The sequence below is a fragment of the Phalacrocorax aristotelis genome, chromosome 4 (genome assembly GCF_949628215.1).
Source record: "Phalacrocorax aristotelis chromosome 4, bGulAri2.1, whole genome shotgun sequence".
Lineage (NCBI taxonomy): Eukaryota > Metazoa > Chordata > Aves > Suliformes > Phalacrocoracidae > Phalacrocorax > Phalacrocorax aristotelis.
The window spans coordinates 70,180,774-70,205,654 of record NC_134279.1 but is presented as its reverse complement, the minus strand read 5'-3'; the positions used below and the strand labels follow the sequence as shown (position 1 = coordinate 70,205,654).

The following is a 24,881-nucleotide window of genomic DNA, read 5'->3' as shown; positions in this document are numbered from 1 at the left end:
AGCTGTTGTACTGCATTACATTTTTGCATTCAGGAACATTGGGGCACTGGAGAACTAAAAATAAATTAAAAGCAGCCAGGAGGTTGTTACGGGTTGTATTTAGTGTTTAAAGACCATAGTAGAAAACATACATCATTGTGTGAGATAAACAAGAAAAGGGCAGTGTGAGAAGGAGATGGGAGCTACTGAATGGCTGAGGGCAGAAAGGAAACACTTTAAAAAACATTTTCAGAGCCAAATTCCACCCTTGGATAACAATGAAAACTTTTCAGAGGTTTTTGAACACAGATCCATGTAATCAGATATGTGATGAAATTCCGCTGCTCTGCCAGAAGAAAGCAGCCCATTCCTCAAATAAAATTCACTCACCTGTGAATGATGTGGTATCTCTGCAAGTAATCCAGGGAAAGCGCCAGCTCACAAATGTACAGCTTAACAGTTCCTTCGTTAAAATGGACGTTCTGCTGCAAATGGTAACGCAGATCGCCTCCAAGTAAGAGATCAACCACCATGAACATGTCTTCTTCGTCTTGAAAGGAATACCTGGAATAAAGAGTTTCAGCTGAGATCTCAGGGTTGGAGATGCAGCCACATCCCTGCCCTGGGGTAGCTCTCACTAAGTAGATCTGTTCACAGCAAGTCCATGATTTGCTCAAATGACATACACTGATTTCTCACTGCTGTGGTCCATCCCTGAGACCAGACTTTGATTGTGGTGGGAGTCTCTGCTTATCCAAGGCAAGCAGAGCTTGAACTGCAGCTGTACTATTATTTTGTTTTAACCATAGATTAACACCTGAATGTTGATAAAACAGTATTTAAAATGCCTTTTGGGTTTTTTACATTTTTAAATAACCATATACTCATTCAGTCTACAAAATGGCTTGCTAAACAGCAGTGATAAAATGGAAGGCCTTGAAACACACTTGGTATTCAGACATGTACAACTTTAGTTCAGTGCCTGTGGAAAGTATCCTGGCAGGATTGAGAGCTGCTGTCCCAAGGGTATTTTCCAGATTCAGTAAATATACCCAATGTTCTATTAGTTGAGCAGTTTCTATAGCTTGCAGTGTCGCTCCAAATTCAATAAGAAATAAAACTGTAATTTTACTGCCTAACAATACATATTTTTTCAGTCTGCAACTTATATCTTGTAAAATGACAGTCTTCATGGTTACTGACTGAATTCTTCTGGACCACTTCCCAGAACTGCCTGTTGAATACTCCGAGGACCAAATTTTGATCTGATTTAAATCCTGTAAATCCAAAGGTGTAGTCAGCCAATGTATAGTGTATATATAATGCTTGGGCAAGCAGGAATTTCCATGTGTTTCTACTTACCTTGGCTATGCTGCCATTTCTCTGTTTATTTCTGATCTGAATAAACTGACAGAAACTCTCTGGTTTTCATTTCTGAATGCAACTGCCTAAGACACAGTATTTTAGATTTCCCAAATGGGGAATGGTGAATACCTCATTTCTAATATGAAGCCTCTCTTCTCTTAGAAATTGTTTTAGAATTAATTTTGATGTGAAGTTATATTAGCTTATACCAGTTGTGAATAGGAACTGCTGAGAGGTGATCTGCAACGATAGAGCCTCTTCCATCACCTTTTATCCCATGAGGTGTGTAATATATGCCGGCTACAGACGTGATTTAGTTCTTCTGAACTGTAAAATATACGCTAAGGAAATGAGAAAGAGTGGGCTTCCAGAAAATCTGTGCCCACCCTCCCCCCAAAGGCAGAAAAGTCTATATTAGATTATTTTAATTGACAGTTATGTACAGTCTCACTTTCATTCCCAGGCTTGCACTTTCTGAAATGAGGCACTGCTTGGGGGTTGTCACAGATGGTTCATTTTGAATTTAAATGTTTTCTGTTCTTTCCAAACACAGTTCTGAGAAGCGCGTGCCTCTAGGTACTGTGCTCTTCTGTTGCGTTTCTGTATGGCTGCCAAATGCCCTGCTTGTTTGCATTAAACTTAATTCTCAATAACTCAAATCTCTGAAGTAAAATAGTAAAGTAGGTGGCACATGGTGTCTACTCACCTCCAGAAACTCAGAAACTCATAACACACACACATTAAAAAAGAGAAGGCTTCAATTATATTCAAATAATTCTGAATGTTGCACGTTACTAAGCCTGGAGCAATTGCAAAAGGAAAGCTTAAATACATAGCTAAGTTTAATATCTTTTTTTTCTTTTTTAACACTGCTTTTATTTTAAATTGAGTAGTTGCAGCATTGAGCAGATGTAATGAGAGATGTTATTTTTTCCTTCAGTTACTGCTTGAGTAAAGTGTAGCTTTTGTATGGTTCCTTCTCACATAGAAAAAATCCTAAATTAAATGTTACAGATTGAAATCTCTACTTAAATGTGTAAGTGAATATTGTGTCTAGTCCGGGACTAAAGAGCTCTCCTGGTGCCTAGAATCATATGATTACATGTCAGTAAAAAAGGTTCTGATGCACCTCTGGTCTTGAGAAGGAAAATGTCCTGAGTCATTTCTTCAGTGATTCAGACACGAGGCAGAGGGTGAAGGCAGGGTAAAGAATGACTGCTGTGAACTTGCTTTTAAATTCAGTTTCCGAGAAACTAATAAGCGTGTTTCAAAGTGTACTCATGAATGTTTAGACTAGATAAAAGAGCCATCAGAACAATTCAGAAATAAATGTGAAATCTTGTCCACATGCAGGTGAAGGATAACACTTGATGGAACTGCGTTTTCACTCCAAGCATGTGTCTCTGCGGATGCACTCTGGTTTCCTGTGCTTGTGAGTAGGGAGCGGTGTGTCCCAAGCAAGCTTTTAGTGCATCTGCAAATTGTGAATGATTTGAAAGAGAGATCAAAAAGTTGAACTGGAAACAGAGAGTACTCTATCCCTTTTCATTACGTCTGGAAATAATACTCTTTGCATAGAAGAGCATGTCTACAGCCAGGTGCAGAGGGTTGCATGTTATTTCTACTCACACTCTATAACAATATAAAAGCAACCACACCAGGTCGGATTAGACATATATCCAGCTTGGCAGACAGCAGAGAGCAGACACTCAGGGATGAACAATGAACAGTGTGGAGATATATAAAGCTTTACTCCAGGCCTCAGCCAGCCTCCACCCATTCATTGCTTCAGGACTTTTTGGGACTCTGTTTGGCTTCTCTGGGAATCCAGGCTAGGATGACGAGATGGGTTTTGCCCTGGGACCTGTCAGACCAATTAGCTATGTTGGTTTCCTGCTACTGTACCTTGCCTCTCAGGTAAACATACTAAGGTAAGTGCAGTCCCTACAAACTTTCAGAGATTACTTTACCCCTAGAAGAAAATGTTTTGAACCCAAGCAGAAAATAAAAAAACCCAAACCTGCAGAGATTCAGATGTATGGCTAATGTTTGCACTTATCAACTTTCCTGAATCTATCATGACATGAATGGGGCACAGGCCAGTTTCATTTAGACATTACAGCTAGAATGATGCACACTGAGACATAGCTTTTGCGGAGCTCTGTACATCCTCTCCAGTGTTCTTTTTTACTTGGAGCCAGACTTTTATTTCATTTGTTTTGAAATATATCTGTGGTAACTTTGCTGATCCTGCCAGAAGAATTGACTACTGGTGTAGTTAAGCTATAAGCTGTATAGGCCAAGTTCGAAAGAACCAATGCTGTGGATGGATATGTTCATATATCAGCAGAATTTTTCAACTACTCTAAATTTTATCACACCTGACACACATCATTATACTAATCATATGCATAGAGGCATGGGTGTTTTCCTTGCACAGTCAAACCAGTTGGGTCAAACCTGTGTGGATGGCATTTTTTCAACTATCTGGACCAGACCACAATGTTATTAAAGGTACTGCAAAAAAAGACCATTCCAAGAGAACTTCTGGAGGGTAAATGAGTTCATCCCAGTGAAATGATGTGTCTGCAAGCTAGAGGAGATCTTGGGCGTGGCAAATAGCGGAGTTCCCTGGAGCTGATGGCTGCTCCACTAAGTAGCTCCTGCAGCTACAAATTTTTAAGCTACTGAATGCAGAGCAGGAGTTGCTCCAGGTGCTGCTGTGCAGCTGGGTACTGGACGCTGTTGCTCCTGCTCTGCGCTAAGGATTTGCAGGACTTGGTGTCCTGACCGGTTTCGTTTGTCACGGTCACAAGCAGTTGTGCCCTCTGCCTCTCTCCCTTGTACAAATCCAGTATTCTTTCTTTACACAAGTAATGAGGTATTATTTTTCAGCTTCTTGTTTTTTTTCAGTATTCCAACAAATAAGTAGTTTTGATTTATTGGTCTAAGAATTGAAATTGACAACAAGTGAAATATTTGCCACAGGAAAAATGAATCTTTGAAAATATTGCTGCAGTCTGGGGAGGGGCTGGTGGCAAATCAGCCCAGTGAAGATTAGTCTTTTGAGTAAGTTTCATAATTTTATTTTTGTAAGCTTCTTATCTGCTCAACGGCAAACGGCATACAAAAGGGCTGATTGGTTTTTGAAGTAAAATCAGAGGTTTGGGATTTTTATGTTAACCAGGTAACTGAGAAATGCCTGATGAATGAATTGTAGCATTGTGACTCATATTGAATACTAATAATACATTACTAAATTACTGTAAAGGCAAAATTTTATTCCTCCTTGAAATGAAAGGGTAAATAACTTGGAGTAAATTTCTTTTTTGTTGTTTTGTTTTGTTTGTTTCTTATACTTATACTTGTCATGAACAAGTCATAGGAAAAAAGTACTAATTATAGAGCTAGTGTCTGCTTTCTCTTGCTTGAAGAAAACTTTTAATGCATTAGAATGAGCTTTCACCAAATTAAGATAAAATAATAATGCCTCTAGCAACAGCGAATTGGATTTTTTATTATTTTCAGACTGGAAGATAAACTACCATTGAACAAAATCCTCCATGGAAACAAATTTAAACAAAGCACTTTCTGAATAAGTTATATCTGTTTCCATATTTATATCTGTATATTTGCTTTAATAATATCTATTTTTTGTATTTATATCATATTTGTATTTATTATTTGTGGCTCTGTCTCTTCACAAAGGCAGTTACAGATGAATTATTAAGATAATTTTTCCCCTTTGCATTCCTTCATCTTAGTTAGCTAGGGTAATTTTTTGTTGAAATCCTGCCAGAGGAAGCACCCACTATACAGAGTTCTTGTTTCATATGTATTACCTGGGGAAAAGGACATAATGATGGATATTTTATATGTGACTAATTTAAGAGTAAAAATACATTAGAAAAATTACATCATTATACCCAAACCAAACTTCATAAATCTGAGGTAACCAGTTAAAAGAAGTTATGCGCAATTCAGATATTCATATAATATCTCTGCTGTGTACCAAATATGATAAAAGATTAAGTCTTAGTAGCTCCTAATTAGAAATTTAAAGAAGGATCTTTCCCAGTTTTCCTTTGGTAGCATTAAAGGAGGAGGTAATTTTTTTAGTGACATGAACACCCTAGTGACTGTAGATTTCCCCAGTGTAGATGTAGAAGTCCCAGAACAGTGCAAAGCAGAGAACTGTAACAGTGCATTAGTTCCTAACTTTGCAGTCAAACAAAGAACACCAAGGGCTTGGAAAGAACTGGCCTTGTGTCTCGGTGCCTTGGAGGTTCCTTCTGTGACACCTTCTCAATTCCTGTTGCAGAGCTGCTCAGCATTGGACTGGATTAGCAAAGCCTTGAAGAACCTTTCAAACACAGGCAGATCCCAGCAGGGAAAACCTCCATAAGCCAATTCAACTTGTCCAAGAGAGAGCAGGCAGGTTCATTCATAGACCAAATCATTACAAACCTACCTGTGATGAAAAGGTATGCTGAAAACTCTTCTACCCACTGTGCCTGAGAATAACAAATACTTATCTTTGAATTATGTACCTTATAAAATGAGATGTTCAAGCTAATCAAAGTAATGTCAAGTTTGTGTGTTCTGCCAGCCAAGGAAAAGCCTCAAGAGACAAACTGCCAAGATTAATGAGCTTCATAAATACAAGTATGCAAGTGTTATGAAGGAATGTTGGAAATGTTCTTTCATAACATCTGTTTTACTTACATTTCTATAGATTTCTTTTGTCCTTTTGGAAAATGGATAAGCCTTGGTTATTGGGATCTGCAATTTGTGCTTGCAAAATATTTAATAGAAGTCTATTGTTGCAAATCAGTGGAAATGCATTTATTTCTAAACTCAGGACAAGAGTAATTTTTTCCAAATGCTGTTAAGAACAAAGGACAATTCCTTCCTTTATTTCTTTATAAATATATAAAAATATCTTTCGAGATTATGTAAAAAAACCTTTTGAGAACAGGAAAACTCTTCTATAAAGAATTAAGTTGTTTACACTTATTTGACATAACTTCCCAAATTCTACTTAGCTCTTATGTGACCAAAGGGACAGCTAAGAAAAATTACTAAATAAAAATAGCCAGAAATTAAAGATACCAAGAATTTCTGTCTCAACAAAGATAGCAAGAGACATGTTACAGACTTATTAGCATAGTATATATTCCACCAATAATCCACCAATACACCAATTAATATTAGCTCCCAACCAGCTAAGGCTTGTCATTTAGACGCAGTTTAGTATTCATCCACACACGGAGGAAAAGTCTTTTTCTCCCTCCAGGAGGTTGAAGACATAAGGCCACAAACCCTCTCTGACCTGAAAAACCAGCTGCTCATCATCTCCATGTGTAGTGCCACAACATTTGGCTCAGCTCATCATGAGCTACACAACCATGCAACAGGCAGACAGCAAGGAAGGGCAATGAACTAAACATAAAAGCAAAACACAGAACAAATAACTGCTGTTTCTTGTTTTACTGCATGCTTTGCTTTCACCTCATGAAATAAACCTTATTAATGTATTTTTACATGTGTATACAACAGGTTATTGATCAATGTGGTTTTGAACGGTTTAAGTTCTTTGTAAGTCCTGATCATTTGGGAGGGTTTACCTTAGAGCAGCTTCTCTTTTATTGCTTCATCTGGCTCTAATCAGCCAATGTTTTGCTCCCTCTAAAGGAAGCTTCTGTATGTCTTCCTCTGATTTTGCACATGCTAGTGGTGGATGAGATAATTTGAGACGTGGGTTATGGTAATAACTGTAGATATTTTCCTTATTGTTAAACATGGTGCCTTCTTTGATATGGTAGAGAAACCACGTGATTAAATGTTGGTGTTTATCTACTAAATTAGAAAAAGTTCCTACTGTTTAGACTATTTTGTGTTCCTCTAGTCTGGGGGTGAAGAGCTTACAGCAAGGGTTTGCATATGGCCCACAATCACATGAGATACACATCTTTACATTGTGATTGGGTAGTGTTCACTGAACAGTAGGACAGATGCATAGAATAATTTGGATGGAAGGGCCTCTGGAGGTCAACAAGGCCAACCTCCTGCTTGAAGCAGGGCTATTTTCAAACTTAGGTCAGGTTGCCCAGGGCCTTGTCCAGGGCAGTTCTGAAAATCTTCAAGAATGGAAATTCCACAGCCTCTCCAAGTGTGTTCCAGCCACACATTGAGTTTTGAAGAGACTTTTTGCTTATATCTGGTTGGGATTTCTCTTGCTGCACCTTGTCACTTGTGTCACTCATCTTTTCAGTGTACATTTATTTCAAAAAGAGTTTTTCTTCATCTGTAGATACTGTCATCTTTATGCCATCACCACCATGCCCTTGGGTAGTGGAAGCCTGCAATTAGTTCCCGTCCTCAGCTCAGCAGCGTCATGTCCCAGCTCTGCTCTCTAATCCAGGAGCAATGATATTTCTCCAAATCTTGTAGACAAGGGTTGGATGAACTTATTCCAAGAAAGACCACTGCAGGAGGTAACTTCTGAGACAACAAGTGCCCTTCACAAACATTTGTTTGAGGCCTAGAAAACGTTAGGCAAATAGGAAGAATCTTTTCTGTACTATGAATGACTGAAAGTAGAATAACTACTACACAGCTGCACTGCCAGCAATTACTATGACGCTGACAATATTTTTATTCCCATATATTAAGTGATCCTTTTTTCCAGGTCCGTCTCTAAAAGTGCTTTCTGATAATTTTTTTTTCAGGAGAAAATTAATTATCTTTCTGGCTCTTTTGTTCATATACTTGTAGACTTATTGGCAGAGTCTTATAATAAAGTGTGTATTTTCTCAAATATTATTAGACAATGATAGAGTAAGACTTGCAAATGAATGTATAATAGGCTCATGTCTCAGTTTATTTGTTTAGGAGTTTTAGCAATCTTGGATGCAACACCATCAAGGCTCATTTTAATTTTTCTGCTATCACAGAAAGCATGGCAGCTTTTACTAAGTTCTCTCAGTTTTACTCTCTGAGTCCAAAGTCAGCTTTGTTCTTCACCAATTTTTTTTTTCAAGTGTTTTATCTTTCATATGTATTTTGTTGAGGGATTAAAGAAAAGTCTCCTCTGTCTCCTGTTCTATGTATAGCCTTCCTTACAGTAGCTACATCACAATTACACGAGAGCTCTATTCTAGTTGAGTGAATGAGAGCATATATAGAAGGCACTCCGGATTTGCTGTTATTCTCAGCTGAATGCAGTCTCTAAAATCCATTCAGCTGTGTTGGAGATGTGCTGTGACTGGCTATCCTCATACTTAGCAAATGCTCACCAAGCTCTTCATTGTCATTTTGTGTTATTATAACTGCCAATTTATATCACATATGCACGTGGCACTACAGCAGTAACAATTATTTGTATAGTGCCAACTAGCCTCTCTTTTCCCTTGCTTGTCTCAAACATATCCAATTAAAGCAAGCAACAGGCAGCATATGTGAAGAACTCAGGGAAACGGCTTACACAAACAAGTGCCCCACTGTCAATACAGGAAACAGCTCACCAAGAAAAGTAGGTTCTTGGGAAAGAAGTGGACAAGGAAAAAGTTCGTTGGGAATAGCAGACTAAAAACATGGACTGAATTTGGGATGCAAGTCCAGAGCTCAGTCTTCAACTTGCAAATACTATAACTTATGGCCCATCCCAATGAGTAGAAAAATCAAGCAAAGGCAGTAAGAATCTGGCATGGATGAGCAAGAAGATCCTAACTGAACTCAAACAGAGAAAAGAAGTGTACAAGAGGTGGAAGTGGGGGCAGGTGACCCAGGAGGAACACAGTTGCTGTCTGATCTTGCAGGGATAGAGTTAGGAAGGACAAAGCTCACCTGGAGTTGAGTCTGGCAAGGGATGTGAAGGGCAATGAGAAACGATTCTACAAGTCGGAAAAAGGAAGAGTAGGGAAAATATCAGTCCGTTGCTAAATGAGGCAGGGGAAGTGGAGAAAACCAAGGTGCTCAATGCCTTCTTCTCCTCAATCTCAACTGGTAAGACCACAAATCAAGAATCCCAGGTCCCAGAGGAAAAACTGGAGCAAGAAAGGCCCTAGATAGAGGAGGATGAGGTTAGGGAGTACTTAAACAATCTGGATGTATATAAATTCATGGGGCCTGATGGATTGCAACTATGAATGCTGAAGGAGCTGGCTGATTTCATTTCAAGGCTGCTGCCAAGTATCTTTCAAAGGTCATGGCAGCTGGAAGAGGTGGCTGAAGACTGGAGAAAAGCAGATGCCACTCCTATCCTCAAGAAGTGAAATAAGGAAGATCTGGAGAACTACAGGATGGTCAGCCTCACCTCAATCCCTAGAAAGGGGATGAAGCAACTGATCCTGGAAATAAATTCCAAGCATATCACAGAATCACAGAATCATAGAATCATTTAAGGTTGGAAAAGATCTCTAGGATCATCAAGTCCAACCATCAACCCAACACTACCATGTCTCCTAAATCATGCCCTGCAGTGACACATCTCCATGTCTCTTAAATACCTCCAGGGATGGTGACTCCACCACCACTCTGGGCAGACTCATCCAATGCCTGACCACTCTTTCAGTAAAGAAATTTTTCCTAATATCCAATCTAAACCTCCCCTGGCACAGCTTGAGTCCATTTCCTCTCGTTCTATCTCTAGTAACTTGGGAGAAGATAACAACAGCCACCTCACTACAACCTCCTTTCAGGCAGTTGTAGGGAGCAGTAAGGTCTCCCCTCAGGCTCCTTTTCTCCAGGCTGAACAACCCCAGTTCCCTCAAACTCTCCTCGTAAGACTCATCAGAGCTGTTCTCCAGACCCTTCACCAGCTTTGTTGCCCTTCTCTGGACAGGCTCAAAAAACTCAATGTCCTTCTTGTACTGAGGGGCCCAAAACTGAATGCAATATTCATGGTGTGGACTCACCAGTGCCGAGTACGGGGGGATAATCACTTCCCTGCTCCTGCTGGCCACACTGTTTCTGATACAAGCCAGGATGCTGTTGGCCCCCTTGGCCACCTGGGCACACTGCTGCCTCATGTTCAGCTGGCTGCCAACCAACACCCCCTGTATGGAAGATTGGTAGGTGTTGGAAGGGACCTCTGGAGATCATCCTGTCCAACCCCCCTGCTTGAGCAGGCACACCCAGAGCAGGGGGCACAGGAACGCGTCCAGGCGGGGTTTTGAATGTCTCCAGGGAAGGGACTCCACAACCTCCCTGGGCAGCCTGTGCCACTGCTCTGGCACCCGCACAGGAAACAAGTTTGTTCTCACATTTAAGATTAACTTCCTGTGTTCCTGTTTGTGCCCATTGCCCTTTGTCCTGTCATTGAACACTATGGAAAGAGCCTAGTCCCATCTTCTTGACACCCACCCTTTAGATATTTAAAAGTATCAGTAAGATCCCCTCTCAGTCTTCTGTTCTCCAGGCTGAACAAACCCACGTCTCTCAGCCTTTCCTCATAAGGGAGATGCTCCACTCCCCTGATCATCATCTTAGCTCTCTGCTGGACTTGCTCAAGCAGTTCCCTGTCTTTCTTAAACTGGGGGGCCCAAAACTGGACACAGCACTCCAAATGTGGTCTCACTAGGGCAGAGTAGAGGGGGAGGATAACCTCTCTCGACCTGCTGGCCACACTCCTTTTAATGCACCCCAGGATACCATTGGCCTTCTTGGCCACAAGGGCATGGTGCTGGCTCAGGGTCAGCTTGCTGCCCACCAGCACTGCCAGGGCCTTCTCAGCAGAGCCACTTTGCAGTAGTTCAGCCCCCAGCCTGTACTGGTGCCTGGGGTTTTTCCTCCCCAGGTGCAGGACCTTGCACTTACTCTTGTTGAATTTCATGAGGTTCCCCTGGGCCCAGCTCTCCAGCCTGTCCAGGTCTCGCTGGATGGCAGCACAGCCTTCTGGTGTATCAGCCACTCCTCCCGGCTTGGTACCATCAGTGAACTTGCTGAGGGTACACTCTGTCCATTTGTCCAGGTCATTGATGACTATATTGAACAGGACTGGACCCAGCACAGACCCCTGGGGAACACCACTAGTGACAGGCCTCCAACCAGTCTCTGTCCTGTTGATCACGACCCTCTGAGTTCTGTTGTTCAGCCAGTTCTCTATCCACCTCACTGTCCTCTCATCTAACCCACACTTCCTTAACTCATCTATGAGGAGGTTATTGGAGACAGTGTCAAACACCTTACTGAAGTTGAGGTAAACACCATCCACTGCTCTCCCTTTATCAACCCAGCCAGTCACACCATCATAGAAGGCTACCAGGTTGGTCAAGGATGATCTTCCCCTGAAAGATAAGAATGTAACTGGGAGTAGTTTGCACAAATTTATAAAGGGAAATCAGTTGAATTTCAACAAGGTGGAATGTGCATCTGAGGAGGAACAACCCCATGCACCTGGGGCTGAGTGACTGGAAAAGAGCTTTGCAGAAAAGGATCTTGGGTTCCCGATGAACACCGAGTTGCCCATAAGCCAGCGATGTGCCCTTGCAGCAAAGTAGACCAACTCCTGACCTGCATTAGGAGGAGTGCTGCCAGCAGGTCAAGTGAGGTGATCCTTCCTCTCTTCTCAGTACTGGTGAAGCCACATCAGGAGTACTGCATTCAGTTCTGGCCTTCCCAGTTCAAGAAAGAGTCCAGTGCTGGGCCACAAAAATGATGAAGGGACTAGAGCATTTTTCATATGAGAAGAGGCTGGCAGAGCTGGGACTGTTGAGCCTGGAAAAGGGAAGGCTCGGGGGAGGAATCTCATCAATGTGTATAAATACCTGACAGGCTGGAATGAAGAAGAGGGAGACAGACTCTTCTCGTCGGTTCCCAGTGACAGGACAAGAGGCAATGGGCACAAATGAAAACATATGAAATCCATCTAAACACAAAGAAATACTTCTTTACTGTGAGGGTTGTCAAACATTGGAACAAGTTGCCCAGAGAAGCTATGTAGTCTTCATTGGGGAGATACTAAAATCCCAACTGGGCAGCCTGCCTTAAGTAACTCTGCTTGAGCTGTGGGTTTGGATTAGATTAACGCAAAAGGTCACTTCCATACTAAACAATTCTGTGATTCTGCAATATTTTCATTACACCAGCTAACTGATTGGGTCTCCAAAAACTGGGGCTACATAGAATAACAGGAGTGTTGAAGAACAGAGTTTGAGCAGATATTTGTCTCATGGAGTATTTCCTCTGTTTTCCTTCCTTCTTTCTCACAACCTTATTATCTGAGGTTCACTACACTTCATTTAGTGGAAGATTTAAAAAAACTGAATTGTTACCAACATTTCTAAATAGAGATAAGCACTAATTACTAAACAAGGATTTTAGCCAGACCAAATAACCTAAAGTTTCATAATATCTAACAATAAGGTTTTGCAGGGCAACCGCAGCTATTGGAAAAAAGCTGTTGCAGGTCTGGACTCATACTTTGGTGGAACCCAAAGTTCAGCAGTCAAACTTGTTATAGATTACAACAAATGATCTCCAAACCCTCTCTATTTTTAACTTCAAACACTGTTCTGTTTTAGAGAGCTTTATAAGAGTCTTTTGTCAGGTTTATGAAGCAAAGAAACATCAAAGTCGCAGCACTCACCATTAAGCTTCAATCATAACAAAATTTAACCTTCAGCACATGAAAAACTTCACTGAATGAAACACAAATGAACACATTTTAGAGTTAAGAATAGGCATAAGTCTTTGCTGTACATGACAGACACTGCAGTGGTTGTGTACATGTATCTGTGTGCATGAGGCACTCTGCATGGATTGAGAGGCTTAAAATAGTATTTTTCTTTTTTATTTACATAGGCATTAACCAGGTTTTCATCTGAGCTACACAAAACCCTTTGTTTTTTACATGCTTACCTTGCACATGTACACTTTCTGTAGCTAGTTGTCTCACGGGAATTGGACAGATTTCCAATTACACCCTTCCCTCTGCCTGACTTCTCTGTAGACTAAAACCTCTCTGATACTGCAATGAATGGTTCATCTTCTTTTGTTTTTGTTAGAAATATCCAAACAATTTTCAGCCAGTTTTCCACAGAATGTCCTCCACTCTGGTACTACTCCTGGTGAATAAAAGCAGCTACTCAGAAGGTTTCACCCAAGCAGTTACTCCTATTTTCTGTAAATAAATCAGTTAATTTAGAACTGTGGTGCTGAAGCACAGTGTTTTCAATCACATATAGATGCCTGCTAGCATTTTCAGTGAAACCAAGTATTTCTATTAGCATGATGTACACCATTTTTTAATTGTCAACCTTTCTAAAATGTTAAAATAAATTAAACAAGTTGGACCAAAACACTGCTCACTCTGTTGAATCTTTACAGGCTTATTTCAGGCTCACCTTCTTAACTGGCATACAGGATATTTTGCAAGCTTTCCAGGCCCAAAGGTGGAGCAAAAAATCTGAACAGTAATGTGAAAAATGTAATACAGACCAAATCAAGCTTACTTTCTCTCTGTTATTTTAACTGAGGACAGATAGCTTGTTTCAGTTGGAACTTTTTTTCCCCACAAATATTTGCTTACAATCAATTCTTCTGGAAGGAATGTAAAATAGCAGTGTGATTTAAGTGATTCCCCAAGCAGCATGAGCATACATAAAACAACCTTTTCTTTTTACTGTTGTATACCCATAACATACCATACCCCAAATCTGAGAGAAACCTTGGAAAATACAGAAACAAAGAGGTCTTGGTTTGCTTTCTAGGACATTAGTCATAAATCCACCTAGACAAGAACTCAACAACTTACTAGACTGAGCTTCTTAGACCTAGCTTTGCCCTGACTACCTTCAGGCATGTTATTAACATGCTTTGGCTTAGAGGAGTAGTTTCTCTAGGATTGCTGTGTAGTGAGTAGACAGTCCTGACTATAGGTGTGCTAACTGCTTTCTAGAGATTCCCTTTTTTTTCTGTTAGTTACAGCAGTAGCCCAAGAGCAGGAGGCTGATATCTGAAGTCAGCTGGGAAGAATGCAAGTCCTCTAGGGCTTGTCTTTTCTGTTTTGGGAAGTCCCTAACATGATCAGGGCATCACATTTGCATGTACATTTTGGCTGCTACAGAAGGGTTGATAAATATGACTGGCAGTAAACAGTTTTTGTTTGATCAGCAAAGGCAAAAATAAGATAGCGTTTCTGACTTATGCTTGTCTTAGAAGTGCTGAGTTTCTTCCTTTAAATGTGGCGTGCATCTTGCTTCTGATCACTTAATTGATTTTACATTTAGCTCCAGGAAAACAGACCTTCATATATTCACATTAAAAAGAAAGGAAAGGTATTAAGTTGCAAATGTAATATTTTATAATGCATAATCCAGGAAAAAGGCAAATAACAAAAACTTCCCTAATCTTCTGTCTCTGTTCCTCAACCTATTCTGAAGAAGCTTTTGGTTAATGTTCAATTTTATGTAAATGACACCTTCTTCTTTAAAAAGAACAAGATTTACTGCAAGGACACGTGGAAAGAGTGAGAAGGCCTTTAGGTTAGGAATCCTGAAGTACGAAGGAGATACTTTAAGGCAGTTATAAATATAGGAATAATTAAAATTAAATAACCATAAGTACTTTTCCTGTGCTTTTTTTTTTGTTATTTATTCTTTTTAAGTTGCTGTCTCCAAGTTAATACCAGTATATCAGTGAAACATAAAGGAAGAAAAGCTGCTCAAAAACCTCCTCTGTTTAACACATCTTACTCTCATATATTGCTAAGCAATTGCATTGTCACACAAACTGTAGTGATCAGACACACAGCTGGTCACAAAGTAACCTGCATTGCCTAAGGATGCAGGCTAGGACGTATATATGGCTAGTTCTCAGCTGGCAACATTTTAAACTAAATTAATTTGAATGCAAGCAGTCAGATAACCAAAACCCAAGATTCTTAGTGTTCTGTTTCATGGCAGCTCTTGTGCCACTCAACAGGAACTGAGGGACTTCCATCAGTATTTAGTGTATGTGCCACATGTTCATGTCCCCTGCTTTTCTCCGCATGCGGAGTAGAACATCTTCCCTTAGAAGAGGTTTTGGATTTTTTTTGTTTTCTGAAATGTACAGCACTGTGTTGGAAAAATTTTACCATGCTCTCATCTGGGAAAGAAGAGGTTTAATACAGCCCTCAGATCCTGGGGAAGGCTATGTCTCTAAAGAAAAAGGGAAAAAAAACTTTTACTGCATTACTTTATCCAAATTCGGTGTTGTGAATCAGCCAAAGCTCTGCACAAGCCAGTGCACTGTATTGCAGTCCAGTTCTTAGCAGAACAGCTGGGACAATGGCAGCTGCTCCCAGCTTAGGTATCCCCATCCCATCTTCCAGGCAGAGCACCTGGCACAAATATACCTGATAGAGAACATGTGTGTCTTGGGCCTGTCTGCCCAAGAATGGGATTTTATGATCTTATCACATGAAAACAGTAACAAACTTCATTCTGCCTGTTTTCTCTTTAAATTTCCTGGGAAATATTGTCAATAATTTGCTGTTCTTTATTTATTGTAACTGCCTCCAAAGAGTGGTATTTTTGTCATGGTGGAATTTTATTTCAGATAATGAATAATCAGATCTTACTGCTAACCCTAGATTCAGCATCTTGTTTTCCCAATTCTAATTATAGTCATAATAAATGTTAATTTTTGTTATAAAACAGGGATAACTCTTTCCTTCTTATTTTACGGTTGAGTTTATCAAGTTGATTCAGAGCAATAACGAAGGAGGAACATCAGTTGTCAGCTACTATCATTCTATCTCACCCCAAATATTTAAATTTTTTCTGCAAAATTATCTGTCAAGCCTTCAATGCTTACTCTTCTTTTTTTTAATTTTAACATGGCAATTATGTTTTTTGTGGTAACAGTGCTTAGCTGAATGGAGGCGCAGGGAGGAGGAGCATGTAAAACTGTCAGGAACAAGGGAGAGACCCCAATGAAAGCAAAGATCACCTTTGAAAACAACATTGCTCTAAGGAGTGACCATTAACTTTAGGGCTGTCCCCAGACCCTAAGTCACCAGGTATCCTGTCTCCTGATGCAAACAGGAGCAGATAAGAAGGACTAATACTGAAAGCACGCATACTTCCTTGTATGCACTACTTCCCAGCTTCCCCATGTACGGCTTCTTGAATCACTATTTATATATTAAGAATGCAACAAAATAGAGCAGATATTAATTGTATACAGCAGCTATGAATGGACTTACTGGTGTTTTTCAGAAAGACTTTCCTGGCTGCATGTCATATACTACTACAGGCCTCCTGCCAGAGACACGTGTTATTGGTCAAGAAGATGAGACACAGAAAAGTTGGATGCAGTTGTTGTGGATGCCCAAATCTACAGCCGAAGTGCTACAATCCTTTCTCTATATATACTGCTGAATGGTTGCTTTTTCTGTGGCACAGTAGGACAGGATCCACTGTAACTTCCTTTCCTGACCTGTCCTGCCCTAGCACATGTATGGCCTGATCTTACCCTGAATCTCTCTCAACCTGTTTCTTTAAAAATAAAATATGAGGGGGAAGGAAATTTAAGCAACTAGTGGTTAAAAATTTGGTTCACTGGTTCACTTTTTAACCCTGTGCCTAAGCAATACAAAAGCTGGTAGAAATACTACCACAGCCAGAGTACAAAAGTTTTGTCACTTTATTATTATTATTATTATCATTGTTATTGGTGGTGGTAGTAGTAGTAGTAGTAGTAGTAGTAGTAGTAGTAAGTAGTAGTAGTAGTAGTAAGTAGTAAGTCAGGATACAAAGGGAGAGGTGGAAAGGGTTTCTGGGGACATAGTAACCCAAGTATTTCCTTTGGATATTTCCTGAAGAAATCTTGCAGCAGGAGCTTCTGAGTTTCCGCATTGTTGCAGAGCTTGTTCCTGTGGTGTGCAGGAGAGGCACAGCCTGCTGATGTGACAGCTTCAGAGCTGGGCAGTCGGGACAGCAAGCTGGGTGTAGATCTTCCAGCTCAGGCAATCCAGCAGTCTGCATATGGGGGAAGGAGGCAGAAAGCCATCCTGGGTGCCTTTTCTTCTTCACAATCCACCAGCAAAGGAGTCCAGAGACTGGCTGGCTAACAGTCCTCCAGGCAAGACAAGGGGGCAGGTTTCCAACAGAATTTTGTCTTAATTGGCACATGTCTTCAGAAGATGTGATTCACTTTATTTGAGGTTTTCTTCACAGAAAACAGTTCCCCTGGAAAAATTTCATCCAGCCCCAATAATAGTAAATTTATCTTACTGCACACTAAGACAAAACCATTATAAGCTGTCCCCCCAAGTTGTATTTGTCTTAATTTGAAGCAATAATTGCTGTGGATCTGACTCTTGGTGCTCAGGCTGGAGCTGTAGCTAAATTGGACGGGGCTATGGAAACAATATATTCCTTTAATAAACTAGTATGAGATTGAAAAACATTTTGGGTTGAGACTGGGATGAAGAAACACGGCTTTGTTGTACACAGGCTTCTAACAGAGGTTGACAGCTATTTATATACTATAGTAAATGAGGGCAGAAAGATACTTTTGCGTGCAAGTATGTAGACTGAAGCTGTAAATTTATCTTCTGACAGAGAGAGGCAAACAGCTGTAGAAATCATCCTTTGTGAACACGTGTTAACTATTGTCTTGAGTAGAGATTCAGAAACAGTGAAAGCAGTCAAGAAAGCCGAAATTCTGTGAATGAAGCTGGGTAACAGCCTAAATACAAGACTGGCAAAGACAAAAATATTAATTTGTTTCTCAGTCTCACATCCTTCTGTAATTCTTAGGCTACAACTTTAAATAGGCACATAAACAGTCAGGAAATCATTTATGTCTATAGACTCATTCATCTATGTGTAAATATGGATTCACCTTTATATACCCCTGAGCATTAGACCGGTGGGATAAATCTGTCACCTCCCCGCTCTCTGTAACGATGACAATATTGAGCAGCCTCACAGAACTGTAGCGAGGAGGAAACGATGGGTGCAGAGTATCATGTGCACCCTATCGAGACTGCCAGCCTACCGTTCTGGTTTCTGTCTCTGCCTCAGGAAAGTAAATTTTAATGCAGGCTGTAGGTGTAGCTGCTCTGTAAAACAGAAATTGAAAGGAAAAAAGGAAGAGGTGGCTTTGTAATCATGGGCAAGGCAAACACTGGTTTTCTGTCACTGTTCTGCTTTCTGTCAACAGCATCCCACTTTAACATGAGCACAGCTCTTCTGCTACGCAGGGGTGGATCTCTGGGTCAGAGATTTTTGCAGTCTGGCTTCCCAGTGGAGGAGCAATCAGTCAGCACTGGTTTGTGATTAAAGTCTGTTTCAGATGGATATTTATGAGGAAACCAATCTGAAATTTCCTCAGCTTTACCCACCAGCTTATATTACATAGAAAGGGGAGAATGAATAACACTTATACTACCAGGTGATACCCATTTCACTTCTGAAATGAAGACTCCAGTTGCCAACATGCAGGAGAGCAGTCTGGGCTGTGATGCTGCCCACTAGGTTTTACACACCCAGCCTGCAGGCTCCAAATCATCTCCTCCCTTCCTTTCCCTGCTGGCATTAACATGGGTCCCGAAATCCCCGCCCCAGACCTCTGCTTGTAGAAATTTATATCATGCACTTCGGTACTAAAGTATCTCCCTTCCATTTTGGCTCTGCACCAAATCACGTCCACCTAAATTGCTTTCCTGTGAACCATCTCTGACTTAATCACTGAGCAGTGGCTTGACTATTTGCATTAGTTCATATAAAGAAGTAGATCCAAACAAGAGTCTTTAAAGCAAGCCTTCTCACCTGCTGGGAGGCAGGTCTTTCAAAAAGAAGCCCAATAGTTTTTGAGTATAATTGACTAGCATTTTGTTACTTATGAAATGAGGAAAGAAAATCACTAATCAGAAAAGCTCAAAAGGGATCACATCTGTAACGTGGCATTTATTATGTGACATATGTGATGACAGTCTGTGCTCAGAGAGATAAGGACAGAGTATGAGATAAAAATTCACCTCAGATGAGTCATCAAGGGAGTAATATTAAGAATGGAAGTGGGCTAATACAATTATTTTCCCAAATGCCAGATTGTAAATAACCTTACCTCACAGCTTCAAGGCTTCTGTCACAATATGGAAGAAAATTAGTTAATTATAAAAATATGCATTGTGTTCACATTCACTGCACAAAACTTCACAGAACTCGATAAAAACAATAAAAGCAATTACTACAGAAGAAAAAAAGTACCTTTAAAAGATCTATTTAAAGACCTATAAGGAATGATGAACCATTTGTTTCTTTCTTTGCCACTATTATAATTAGCTTGCTTTGTTATTGGCATCGCTGATGAACCAGTTCTCAAAAAGATGATCCAGTGGGAATGGGAAAGCAAATAGAAGAGCATCAGCAATTAGTCAAATGTTAAAAGGGTACAAACTGCACAGTCAGGTGATGGCAGCATAAGTCATCAAGGTACCAGCAGTACTGAAGTTTGGTCTACATGCCAATGGCATAAATTGTATGTGAAATGAATATTTAAAAGGTTGGAAGGAAGCTCTTTGAAGCACCAGGTTTTCATCAAAGAACACACAAAAAGGCCAGTGGACACCTGTACCTAAATATTTCCAGATCAACAGTTGAACACCTGAGAAAGTTACACTTTTGTTACTTTCTACAGGTCCCCAGCCATTTTCCACATCAGCAGCATAAGTAAATTCTGTGTAGCAAATTTTTTCCATTGATCACAGAAACACAGAATCACAGAATGGTAGGGGTTGGCAGGGACCTCTGGAGGTCACCTTGTCCAACCCCCCTGCCTGAGCAGGGACACCCAGAGCAGGGGGCACAGGAACGCGTCCAGGAGGAGTTTGAATGTCTCCAGGGAAGGGACTCCACAACCTCCCTGGGCAGCCTGTGCCACTGCTCTGGCACCCGCACAGGAAACATATTTGTTCTCACATTTAAGATTAACTTCCTGTGTTCCTGTTTGTGCCCATTGCCCTTTGTCCTGTTATTGAACACTATGGAAAGAGCCTAGTCCCATCTTCTTGACACCCACCCTTTAGATATTTAAAAGTATCAGTAAGATCCCCCCTCAGTCTTCTGTTCTCCAGGCTGAACAAACCCACGTCTCTCAGCCTTTCCTCATAAGGGAGATGCTCCAGTCCCCTGATCATCTTGGTAGCTCTCTGCTGGACTTGCTCAAGCAGTTCCCTGTCTTTCTTAAACTGGGGGACCCAGAACTGGACACAGCACTCCAAATGTGGTTTCACTAGGGCAGAGTAGAGGGGGAGGATAACCTCCTTCATCCCGCTGGCCACACTCCTTTTAATGCACCCCAGGATACCATTGGCCTTCTTGGCCACAAGGGCACATTGCTGGCTCAAAATGGTTGGCTCACAAATTTGTCAAAGCTGCTGACGTGTGTACATTTGAATCTTTCAAATATTCTGAGAGATGCACTTTCCCCCCCAAGCTATAGAAAGTCTTTTTCTTATTTTTCTAGTTTCCAGATTTAGGAATTGGGTGGGGGAGGTGGGGTAGGGGGTTTTGGGTTGTGGAATAAAATAGTGTTTCAGACAGTTAGCAATTTCACCTCTCTTACTACTGGATTAGTCTTTTCTAGCATTTCCTTATACTGTTAAACAAGAAAGTAACCAAAATACATTTAGACAAGTGATAAGTATCCAATTCTGCTTTTTATGACTTAGCCTATATATAGTTAATACACCATATTGGGTATTCCCAGTAGAGATTTTTTCTTATTTGTATTTGACCAGTTTTTGGTCTATTTTTGCTCTTTTGTTTCTGGCATTATGATAAAGTGGGTCAAAATCTGAATTTTGTAACCTAGGGGAACTCTGAATGATAAAACTTTCTAGCAGCTACCATTACTTCCCTTTGTCATGGTCATGTCAGTTACTGTTCCTACAAGTGCCAAAATGAAGCATGGTAGGAAGCAGGGGAAAAAAAGAGATTTAATATTAGCTCAATATATTTTCTGATGTCAAATTAGTGAGAAACATAATTTTTTTAATGCCACATTAAATTCCTAAGGAACTGTTTTTGCTAAATCAGCACACCGGTCACTCTTAGTTTAGTTCCAAACTTTAAAATACATGAATTTTCCAACCAGCTCCCACTCCAGTTGAGAACACCCAGTTTCAGGGATAGTGCTAATTCAGGGAATCAATCCCTTGGTTAAAATAAAACCAAAGTGCTCACAATTCATTTAGCACTAATCTTGTCTGTTAAACCATCATTGTTGTCGCCTCCCCCAGAACAGAAGACCCATTTCTTGTCATGGGAGTTATTGTCCCTCACGGTTATTGTCACTGCCCAGAAATATGTTCCAGAAACTAATTTTTCATCTCAAACCCTATCCTTCTTTTTCCTTGCTGCTGTCCAGCAGTTGAAGTTCAGCTCACCACAGCATGTCCACAAGAAGAGGACATGTGCGACCTCCTCCATCCCCTCCTTCTGCCTGTTCACATTGCCCTCTGAACACAGTGGCAACCTGTGACAGCGTGTGAGCAGTTTATTTGTACAGTATTGTCAGGGATGCTAGTTTTTGCAGGGTTGGACTTGATATCAGAAGAAAAGCTGCCTGTGTAAATCCACTGTTTACTTTGTCCTTCTTTTCCTGTGTAGGGTAGTTCCTTCCTGTACATCTGGAGTCACAAGACACAGCATAAACATGCTGAGCTTTTCAGAAGAAAAGGTATGAGCTCCCTGAAAAAGCAAATCTCCTTCAGTCATCTTCATGCAGAAGAGGGAGAAATCTTCAATGTCATTAAAAAGAAGGAATATCACATTAATATGAATTAAAGAATTAATAGGTCTCAAGCGAAATACTGATTGGTGACTTCTAATTGCATTCATAGCATCCCTGTGAATTATGTGGGTTACACTCATGTCTCCATTCTACCAATACATATCTGAAACAATAAGATAACCTAAAGTTGCTGAGAACTGTTCTTCTCCTCAGTGGAGGAACCCAATATTAAAAGGTCAGGATTTTCCAATATCTATCAGGGGCACACTCTGCCATAAGAGCTCAGCTCAGCTCTAACATCAAATGAAATAAAATGCAGTTCAGTGGCTTGGTGTGTATCATTTGATTATGTAAAATACTAACTCAGTGAATGTAATTGCCTTTCTCTCTCTAATGGCTGGTTTTAATTAGGGACCAGCTCGTTAGTATGTCACAGGTGCAGTTCTTCCTTAAATACCCTCGTAGAAAATTGGGATATTGATATTTCAGATGATTCAAAAGAAAAGGGGGAAAATTTCATGATCAAAATTCAGATTTTAATGCTTATTGCAGAAAGACTATCTGAATCTGTGCTGTAATGCCATGGCCTTTTAATGTGCCTATTATGGCAAATTTCTGAAAGACTGATGTGATGTAAGAGTCAGGACATTTGTAATTCACTGATGAAAGAAGTGATATGGGAGACAAATGAGTTTGGAAGTCTAATGGAGATTTGTTAGACTTAATGAAAACAATGTGCTGCTTCTTTAGGTAAATTACCAGATGTTTTAATCAGTAGAATCAATAATTGTCAGCTCCTGCTCCTAGGAGCGTGAGTGCTGTTCTGCCAGAATGGTTTTCAGGGTATTGCATCTGCAAATATAATTCCCTACTGGTGCTGGGATGTCCGTTTTGAATCATGAGTGGTTAACTAAGATTGGCACATGCCTTTAGTTGAACAGTTTATGCTATTTCTTACCACTCAACTCATGTTAAGTGCTTTCATATCACAGAAAACACAGCAAATGTTGTCAAAAAAAGGCTCTTACTCAGGAAAATTATCCCAAGCCAGTAGAAATAAGAAATTAAGATGAGTACTTGGCACAATAACAGCGTATATATCATGTTTCACACAATTTACAGAGAGTATCTGAGAGTTTTACAAAACGTAAAAACTTTTGGGTCAGGTTTGTGAGAGTCTGTCTGTCAAAGAAACAAACTGTCAGCTCACCTGTAGACCATTAACTAAAAGAACAAATATTTCAAGTGATCTAAACCACCCATTTTATATGCAAAAATCTAATCTCTTCAGCCCACCAAAGTCAAAGTAGGTATTCTGCAGATGTTTGGAGGGGACGTGGGGGAGATTGAGGGAAATCAGTTAGCTGAACTTTCCTGTGGTAGAAGTGATTGCAAGATCCCATTTTCACATTTAGGAAGGGATAGTTGATGGTGCCATGTTCACTCCCTACTCTCTCTCTCTCAGAAGTAAGCTGTTTGAAAGTGCTAAGGGAATTTTACTGTTGGAATAAAATTTAGTAAAAAAACTTCCAAAGTTAATTTTATTCATTAATCAACAACATTTTTCTCCCTTAAGCCCACAGACGATACAGTAGGATTTAGGCAGTAGGGAATAGCAACAATACTGATGTATCAGAGACACTCACATGCTCCTGAGCCATGATATTTAAATAAAAATATTGTGAATTTAAAAATAAACAAACATGCTTTTCAGGCTTTTCTTTTTCTTCTGTTTTTTTTTTTTTTTTGAAACTTTCAGTTAATATATTTGAATTCTTCACAGCTACACGATAGTCACACCTTAAGTGATGTGTTTCAGCAGTTCCTCAGCTCCAGGAATGGATAAATAAATAAAAACAACACATGAAAAAAATAAACACCATCTCCCAGATTTTCTCAAATACATTATCAGGGTTCAGCCTTCAGTATTTAATTTTCTCTCCTATGAAAGCCCTTACTGTTTAGAATTGTTTCTGAAAGACTCATGCTACTCAACTATTCATTCTTTTTGGTGAAAAGATGTTTTGTCCAAAAAACATTTTAGCAAATAACTGTCTCTGGGCACTATTGTTTTTTTTTAAAGAGCATCAGAAATATTCCTGAACTATATTTGACTGAAGTGGTTGCTGGTTTTATGGTTGCAGTTTTTGCGGTCAAGATGTTAAATTTGCTAGCCACTGATTACTGAAACTCAGCTTCCACTTGACGTGGAAAATGCATGACGAAGTACTGCATATTCTGACTTTGATCAGAACATCTAAGCCCTTAATTTGGAGGACATACACACATGAATCAAAGAAAGGATATATCCCAGAGTTTCATACTTAACTTCAGAGTGGCAAAGTTACAGTTGCATTGTTATTTCTGAACTTTTCTACTTGACTATGTACTTAATGAAATGAAAGAGAATTATAGCAGGAGGCGGAATGTGATTCAAGCTCAACTCTGGGTTTTGAGTTATGGATGGCTGTGTTATCTTTGCATGAAGAGAAAGGCAAAGTAGCAGCTAATAATCTGCAACAGAATCAAAGTACACAAGAGAAGTTAATTTACAAGCTCTTCAATTTTTATGGAAGATTAGAAAACAAAACATAGCAAGCAAGATTACTTTAATTTATATGTTAGAGGAGTACTTTGAAGAAAGAAGCAACACATGAAAATACATAAAGGGAGAGCAATGAAGGAGAACAATATCTCAGCAGGGAATTCTTTGGTTATTTGTCAAAACTAGTCAGTGTGCGCCACACGAAACAAGTCAACTATTTCCTAACAATTGGATGATGTTCCCAAACAAAGAATAAAGC

At 40.0% G+C, this 24,881-nt stretch overlaps 1 protein-coding gene across 1 annotated transcript in view; it reads right to left on the bottom strand.

The window, feature by feature from the left end:
- Nucleotides 1-24,881, bottom strand: part of STK32B (serine/threonine kinase 32B) — a 181,841-nt gene that overhangs the window by 84,725 nt on the left and 72,235 nt on the right. Inside the window, exon 4 of the mRNA XM_075091882.1 lies at nucleotides 370-543. Within this exon, the coding sequence (XP_074947983.1) occupies nucleotides 370-543 (174 nt within the window). The remainder of the gene's footprint in view (nucleotides 1-369; nucleotides 544-24,881) is intronic.